The sequence below is a fragment of the Balaenoptera acutorostrata genome, chromosome 5 (assembly GCF_949987535.1).
Source record: "Balaenoptera acutorostrata chromosome 5, mBalAcu1.1, whole genome shotgun sequence".
NCBI classification, from domain to species: Eukaryota; Metazoa; Chordata; class Mammalia; order Artiodactyla; family Balaenopteridae; genus Balaenoptera; species Balaenoptera acutorostrata.
The window spans coordinates 51,092,868-51,101,311 of record NC_080068.1 but is presented as its reverse complement, the minus strand read 5'-3'; the positions used below and the strand labels follow the sequence as shown (position 1 = coordinate 51,101,311).

At 53.6% G+C, this 8,444-nt stretch overlaps 1 protein-coding gene across 3 annotated transcripts in view; it reads left to right on the top strand.

The window, feature by feature from the left end:
- The first annotated feature begins 333 nt into the window (after positions 1–333).
- LOC130708219 (stearoyl-CoA desaturase 5-like) overlaps positions 334–8,444 on the top strand; it is a 35,362-nt gene continuing 27,251 nt past the window's right edge. Inside the window, exons 1-2 of one of the 3 annotated variants that reach the window (XM_057546467.1) lie at positions 334–707; positions 2,179–2,493. In XM_057546467.1, the coding sequence (XP_057402450.1) occupies positions 467–707; positions 2,179–2,186 (249 nt within the window). In that variant the 5' untranslated portion in view covers positions 334–466 and the 3' untranslated portion in view covers positions 2,187–2,493. Of the gene's footprint in view, positions 708–2,178; positions 2,494–8,444 lie in introns of those variants that run through there. The other 2 variants (XM_057546466.1, XR_009008321.1) reach the window with 2 other exon arrangements.

Below are 8,444 nucleotides of genomic sequence, written 5' to 3'. Positions count from 1 at the left end.
CCCGGGGAGCCCGGGCAGCGGAGGCCCAGGGGGCGCCTTTCTCTTTAAGAGCCCCACAGGCGATGCTGATTGGCTGTAGCTATACGGGTCTTTCTTCCCAGCTCCCTCCCTCGGAGCGCTCCCTCCTCCGCCGCTTTCTCGGCTTTTTCCACACCCCCCACCCCCACCCCGCTGCGTACCCTCCAGCCCCTGGCGCTCGCCTCTGGTTCCTCGCCGCAGAGTTCAGCCCCAGCAGCGGTAGGGGCGACTCGCTAGCAATAGATGCCGGGCGCCAAGATTTGCACCCTTAAGCCGCGCTGAACTCCAGAAGAAGAGAGAAGGAAGCAGAGAAGCCCCGGGAAGGCGGGGACGGGAGGTGCGGAAATCCCCGCCTAAAAGGCAGAAGCCGTCGCCCCCACCAGAGAGCTCTGCGCCGGCTGCTCGCCTGCTTGCTGCCGCTGCCACGAGCGCCCGCCTCTCCCCAGCCATGCCAGGCCCGGCCGCCGACGAGGGGAAGGTCCCCTTCCGCACCGCCAAGGAGGAAATCCGTGTGGGCTTGGGGGTCGAGGGCTCGGAGGGCGGCGGCGGCGGCCGGGAGAAGCCCGGCGCGCGCGGGCGGCGGCAGGACATCGCCTGGAGGAACGTCTTCCTGCTGAGCCTGCTCCACTTGGGGGCCGTGTACTCCCTGGCGCTCATCCCCAAAGCCCAGCCGCTCACTCTGCTCTGGGGTAAGTCCCGCCGGCCCCCCTGCGCCCCGGGCACCGAGGCGAGGCGGCGCCGGGGCGCGCGGGGGCGCGGGTCGCCGCTGGCTTCGGGCGGTGCGGAGCCCCTCTCCGCTCGCCTCCCCACCACGCTCCCCGGCCCCCCGGCCTGCAGTCGTCTGGCCTTTGGGACAGGCAGGTATTTCTGTGCTGGTATTTTCAACTTCTGCCTCCCCCGCTGTCTGCTTGACTAGGCGCCTTTGGCGGCGCCTGGACGGACTCGGGGCCCTTGGGCGCCACCGCTGTGCGCAGAGGCGCACCGGCTGAACCCGGGTTCCAGGGCGGGAAGACCGGTGGGCTGATTGTGTCGCCCAGGCGGGTCCCAGGGGCGCTCCTTTCTGCCGCCCTTCGGCTTCTCAGTCTCCTCTGTGGGCCACGGACCTTGGGGCCGAGTTAAGGACAAGAAAGGGAGTTGCAGCGGGGGTGGAGAGACCGGGCACCGGATCAGTCTTGATGTTCGCGCAGGAGATGGAAGACACCAGTTCCCTTCCTGCCCCTTCAAGGCCCCCATCCCTGCCCCCTCCGTGATCTCTTGTGCCCAGTTGCACTTCTATGGTCCCAGAAGTTTCTCGGCGAGCACACCAACCCCGCGGCGAGAGCGCTCTGCCCCCGGCACAAAGCTTAGACCGTGGCCGAGCAGATCCCCTCCCGGACCTATTCCTTCTGACCAGTGCCTGTCTGTCACCGCACCTGTAGCTCTCCCTCTCGCCACCCTCTTTCCTAGCACCCCCAACCCTGCCGGCATGGGAGGGAGCCCAGGAGCACCCCCCCTCAATGTCCCCCACCTCCCGGGGCCCGGGGGCCGAGTGCCTGCCCTACGTGACTCCAGTGGCTGACCTCAGAACCACTTCCAACACCCCCTGCCCCAGCAACTGGTTTTGGCCTCAGTCCCTGCAGTGGCCACGTTAGCCGGGACAAAAGGCGCTGGCCTTGATATCCTGGGCTGAGAATTGGACGAGATGATCCAAGAAGCCCTTTCAGCTCTCCTCTCCGAGATCGCCAAGGAATGGCGGCAGGAGAAACACAACCTACCTTTATTCCCAGAGGGGAAGAGGAAGGAAGAAAATAAGAAAACCTCTTTCTGCAAGGCGTCTTATTTAGCATAGTGCCAGCTCCAAACGCCTGGGTTCATAATGGGGCCACTCGTTTCCAAGCCTTCCCCTGAAACTCTGCAGTCCCTTCTCTCGGAAGCAAACTCTTCCAGAAGATGGGGGCCTCTTAGGGGAGTGTGGCTGAGCAGAGCTGAGGAATGATGAGAGGGGCGGGGCGTCTGTGGGGATCTGTGAAGCCTCCCAGAGCCGCCTAAGCTTTGGGTAACCTCCCTGCTCAGCCCTCCCCTGCTCAGTACACCTCCTCAATTCAGTGTCCTTTCCACCATCTTCTTTACTGTTATGTGTTGGTTTCATTCTCCCTGTCTTCCTTCTTCCTTTACTTCCAGATGACTAGATCGTGAGATGCTCAGTCATTGCTTCATGGACACACTCCCCCCACCTGCCAACCAAAACCCTTATTGCCCTGGATCCTCCAGGGAGCTGCTCCCTCTCCACCCCACTCCTTCTCCCTGTAGGGGCAGGACTGTGCCTTTGGACTGCAGAGCTCACCTGCCTCCAGGGGATTGGGGCTTAGCTTTAATAGCAGCAGTGTCAGAGAGCTCAGGGAGAAGTGAGCACTTAAAATATTGTCTTACATGCCTGGAGCTCCACAGACCCACAGGCTCCATCCCTTACAGCCACCCACCCGCTGGTTCTGGCATCCCACCAGGAGCCACAAGGACAAGGCCCCCTCTCCAGGTTTGCCAGTCACCTCTGCCCTTTCCAGGCCACTCACCGTGGTGGAGACAGATTCTTTCTTCTGAAAGACCTTGGCCAGAAGACACCGTCCTCGGCCTCAAACTCCTCCAGCTTCCCCGGAGAAGTCAACACACTGCAGGACTCTGGGTTCCCCTTTGTGGGTGATGTTGCCAAGCCCATCCTTGTGCCTTCCTGCATAGTCTATTGCCTTAGCTACTTTTGGTCAGTTCCATTCCCTGAATCTTGATTCACTCCCTACCTGGGTTTCATTGCTGCCCCCCTCCAAAAACCAAACAAACAAACAGAAAAAGAGCCGACAGTGGTGGATATTGTAGTTTCAGGATTCAAACTTGTGACTTAGAAACATTCCAAGTAAGTGAATGTTATCTGATGGATATCTTGTGAGGGAAGAAGTGAGGGAGAGAGACAGCTAAGATCAGTGTGCTGATGGCTAGAATCTATAGGGAGACTGTTGATCAGGGTTATTTTCATTGAAAGCCTTGGTGCCTTGAGCTTCAAATTTCTCCCCACTGGATGCCCTTTTCATCATCTCTCCCACTGGCTCTGTGTAGTGTTAGGACTGAGTTCATGCACCAGTGGGCTGTTCATCCACTTCAGGGACCTGAGTTGTCAAAGCAGTAGGCTTAACTAGCCCATCTATTATTGCTTGCCACCCTCCACCCCAGGTATGGTTGCCCTGGAAACAGGAGGCATCCATGCAGAGCACCCAGCAGAGGATGTTTTAGGTGTTCAGTTGTGCGAAGAGTAATTTGCGTGGCAGATTATGAAAGATGTCATCCATGAAAGATCCCATCAAGTTGTTCAGTCCAGACCTCCTCCACTGCCTCACTCCCCACCTTTTATGACTCTCCGTGGGCCCAGAGCAAGTTGTTTTCTCTTCTTACCCTTGCAGTTTTCTGAGTGGGCAGGCTGTCAGAACGGAATGCTCTTGGTGCCCGCAGGTCCTGAGGGATGAGTTTATGACTTTTGAGCACAGAACACGACCTCCAGCTGGAGGAAAAATCTTCACCTGAAGCCTTGAGCTCACAAAAGTGCCTGCTTTGAGGGTTTTTGGCCAAAGGGGCAGTTTGTTCATGCCCTGAATCCCAAGACGAGTGGAATAGGGGAGTGAGGAGCTGCAGCTGTGGTGTCGAGGTCAGAGTCCTGGCGCCTCTTCCCAGCAGCTTTGCCCTGTCTCCAGGCGTTCTGGCCCCTGGTTTCCAAAAACATGAGGGACTTTTCTGGTTTCCCTTGAAATGTCATCCGAGTCCCCTAAATATGCCTTGGTGACATCATGACAATTTCAGTGACAGTATCAGGCATGCAAAACAGTAACATGCCCTGCTCCCTTCCATCTTGCCCCAGGGCAAATGTGACCATTGCTAAGGTAGATACAGGATTCTCTGGTGCCCTTCAGGTTGCTGGAACACAGCCTATGGTGAGGAATCTGAGCGGTGGCAGGAATTGACTGAGGCAGTCTAGCAGGAGGGAGGGTCAGGAGAGGCTGGGGTTTGGAAGGTACTGGTCCATCAGTCAAATTCTGTCCAATTCTGAGAGTTGCCCAAAGATGAGCTGTCTTCTGTCAGGCCTTGGGTAACCTGAATCCACACCTTCGATGGTCCTGATGTCGTTGTTGTGCTTCTTTTTCCACCAAATCCCTAACATTGTTGAGGCACTCCAAGAATGCGTGGCCATGGACTTCTGTTTTACCTCCGGGTTTGCTAGGGTGAGCACAGCTCAGAAGAGAAACAACTGAGAATGTGAATCCCTGCTCTCCTACTTACTTACCAGCTGCATGGCCTTGGGCAAATGAACATCTCCAGACCTCAGCTTTCTCACCTGTAAAATGGGTATATCAATACTTCTTGGGCTTCCCTGGTGGCGCAGTGGTTGAGAATCTGCCTGCTAATGCAGGGGACACGGGTTCGAGCCCTGGTCTGGGAGGATCCCACATGCCACGGAGCAGCTGGGCCCGTGAGCCACAATTGCTGAGCCTGCGTGTCTGGAGCCTGTGCCCCGCGACGGGAGGGGCCGCGATAGAGAAAGGCCCGCGCACCGCGATGAAGAGCGGTCCCCGCACCGCGATGAAGAGTGGCCCCCGCTTGCCGCAACTGGAGAAAGCCCTCGCACGAACCGAAGACCCAACACAGCCAAAAATAAAATAAATAAATAAATAAAATCAAGTAAAACTTTAAAAAAAAAAAAAAAAAACTTCTTGCTCATGAAGTTGTGAGAATTAAATTCGATAATAGGTGTAAACTACTTAGCACAGTGCCTGGACCTTGGCTGATGTCCAGTAATTGTTAGCTGCTCTTATTATTATTGGTCCTGATACCGGTTTTTTTCTTTAGTAGAAGGAAAAAAGGCCCTCTTGCAGCACAATCAATTCTACAAAGCTGGCACACAACATGGCTTCGTTGCCTCTCTTGCATAGAAAAGATTGCTTTGGCTTGGGAAACAAGGGTTCTTTCTCAAAGTCTCCAAAGAGAAATGAACACAGATCCCCCTGTCCCTCCTCCCTCCCCCATTCCCTTCTCTTTCATCCTCTCTTCCTCCTATTTTCCTCCAGAAGGCCATTATTTTGTAAAGAAGAATCTTTTTGTTCAGCTGATAACTCACCTGGTCTTTAGTGTCTTCTTTGGGGCTTTTTGAGCAGAGCCAGTTAAATTGCTGTAAAAACAGGGCCAAATCATTTCTCCTAAATGTCTTAGGGTGTCAGTTTTGACTTTTTTCCCCGTTTTTGTCTCCTTGAATTATCTTTTTTTTAAAAAATCTTTAATGCTCAAACTACTAAAAAACTGAAAAACATAAATGAATCTTCCTTTTAAATCTTGTAATTCCCAGCCCATTGTTGCAACTCTTGCATTTTTAATAACCAGGCAAGCACTAAGAGCCCTACCCCAGGCTGGGTGGAGTGCAGCGAAACCCGAGAGAATGGTGTGCTTTTGCTGGCTTAATAGTCCCAACAAGCATAAATATAGGTTGAAGTTAACATTATTAACTCGGTTTTTTTCTAACAACACTGGTCAAGGTCACTGCCAACTGCACTGTCATCCTGAAATGTGAAGTCGCTCTGCAGAGTGGAAAGCAGAGCGGGAATCCCAGCATTGCCACTTAGTTCAACTTCTGGCAGGCCCCTTTCCGGTGTGTGAGCCTCGGTTTCCTGGTCTCTGAAATAGGGATGGTAATACTGAGCTGAAAGTTGTTTTAAGAATCAGGGCAAATGTCAAACTGGTGCCAGAGGCTAGACATGCAGTGCCCTCTGTTCCTACCAACCCCACCGTGGGCCAGGCGTCAGGGAACCCGCAGGGCTTCCGTGTCTGTTTGTCTGGGACTTGGAGTTCTCGTGGCTCAAATATAAGGCATAGCCTTTAAATCCAAATAGATTATCCTGACCTCGTGTAACATTTAGTTCTCATCTTGTCCTGATTTGTGTATTGTATAACATCATAATAATTGCTTGGAAAAGTCACTGAGAGATTTACAAAAGGGTGACACCGTCATGGTGGTTTCTCTGAATTTTTATAAAAGGCAACATCGTCTTTGGTTGGCATTATTCTTGTCGAGCATTTATTTTGACATTCTGTAGTCTCTGGTGTGCGGTCTCGCCATCCCTCTGCTGTGACATGTCCTGCTTCTGTGGAAGTGCCACCCTGGGGTTAAGAGTGTGGACGTGAGAGTCAGAGGATCTGGGTTCAAGGCCCAGCCCACCAGCTATAGCCTTGGGCAGGTCGCTCACCCCCCGTAGCCTCAGCGTCCCCAGCTGCACAGTGAGAAGAGCGGTACAACCAGCAGCATGTCGCAGCTGGAGTGAAAGGAACGAGAGTGAGGCACTTGGCCCTCGGTGCTTCCCTTCGCACCTTCCCTTCCTTTAGCTCCCCCTTTGGTGGCTGGGACTTGTTCCGGCTGCCCCCTGGTTGTCAGAAAGCCCTGGTCAGGGGTAAAGCAGTTGGTTTTCTGAGTTTGTTTTCCCTGGCAATGGGTTGGTGGCCACCCCAGCAGGGACCCGCTATCCTCCCTCATCAGTGTCTGCTGTTTGTTCACTCTGAGTGTGAACGGCCACGAGAGAGCCTCACAGTTGCACGTGCAGTCACATATTCACTTGTCCACTAATTCATTCATTCTTTTCCTTTTCAACTATTGTCAAAAGATATCAGAATCACTTGGGGCTCTTTTAAAATATTCAGAAGCCTGGGCGCACTGCCCCGCCCCCGGACCTACTGCACTGGAATCTCTAGGAGTGAGGTCCTGGCTTTTTTGAAAAAGGCATTAAGGTGTTTCTGATGCACAGCGGGGCTGAGAACCATTATTTAATTCCCTTATCCATATTCAGTTATGCTTATTACTCACCCATTACTTGCCAGGCACCGACACCGTCCCGACTTCACGGCACTTAAGGCCAGATGGAGAGACAGACGGGTGCACCAGTGAGAACCGCCAAGGCAGCATTAGCTGCAGGTGCCAGCCTGGGGGAGTTGGGGAGGCTTCCCGGGGGAGGAGGTGGCTGGACTGAGCCTCCAGGAGGCCCGAGGCTGGCTGGCCAAGGGGTTTGGGTGAGATGGCACTGTAGCCACAGGCTACAGAGCTCCCGAGGGGAGAGGGGAGAGCCAGTCAAGGACCTGGTGGTTCAGCGAGGCTGAAGGTGATCAGGGCCCAGATCCAGGGCAGGAAGATCCAACAGGACCAGGAAGACTGGGAGGAGATCAGGCTTTCGGAGGGGCTGCCCTTCAGCCTCTACCTGCCTCTCACCTCCTCTCACCCATCACACACACCAGCCTCTCTTGGTGTATAACTTGTAGACCAGACACATGGCAGCGGGATGAGTGAGTCTGAAGATTTTCGGGAAAGACCCTGAGGCAGACGCCTTGGAGCAGGTGTGCAGTGGGGCCGGGCACCTCTCTCAGGCTGGTCAGAGCTGAGGGAGAGCTAGAAATAATGTCTCAGCTGGGCCTTTGATCTCACAGATTCAGGGGTATTGTCCCAGGACTAAATTACTAAAAGGCCCCAAGGGTATAATAGCACAGGCATACCAGACCCAGGGCTCTCTCCTCCTCCTGTGTTCCTCTTTCTTGTTTCTCAAAGGTACAGGTGTGTAGGGGAGTTCTTCTCACCTCACTTCCTCCCTTGAACCTGAGCTTAAACAGCTGGTACTCACTACCCTCCTCAATGTCCTGCTTCCCACTTCTGCAGCTTATTACGGAGGGCTCTGTGGGTCCCTGCAGGCTGTGGTCCAGCAACATCACCTGGGAGCTTGTTAAAAAGAAAGACTCTCAGACCCCACCCTGGACCTATTGAATCACTACCTGCACTGACTGATAAGGTCTCCAGGTGACCCATCTGCACTGAACTTAGAGAATCACTCCCTCAAGTCAGGCCACAGGCCGACGGGTCAGAGAAGCTGCACATGGGTGGGATTTGGCAACTCTTTCTTTTTCCGTTTAATGGCCTCCTCCTCTTTGCCTCCCCTCCTCCCCTCCCGCCTCCTTGTAGCTTATTTTAGAACATGTCGGGATCCTGCTTCTCTTGCCAACAAAAGGCTGTTGCTAAAATCTTTCAGCCAGCAGCAGTGATGTTTAATTCATGGGCTAGAAAATTAATTTTATTTTCATGAGTAGAGCTGGAGAAAAATAACAGGAAGTCTCTGTGCATGGCCCTTGGGAATTCAGCATGTCTGTTTAACTGGTAAAACAGTTAACAGTTCATTTACCAGATGAACTGGTAAAGGCGAGGGGGCCTCAGGAAAGGGCCACCTTCCACAAAGGATGCTTTTGGCTGCAAGTAGCACAAAACTCAACTTAGGATGGCTTAAAAGATAAGGACAATTTCTAATTTCACTGGTAGGTAATCCTAAGGTAGGGCACTTGTGGGATGACTCAGTAATAACATCAAAGTGCAGGTTTCACTTCTGCCATGA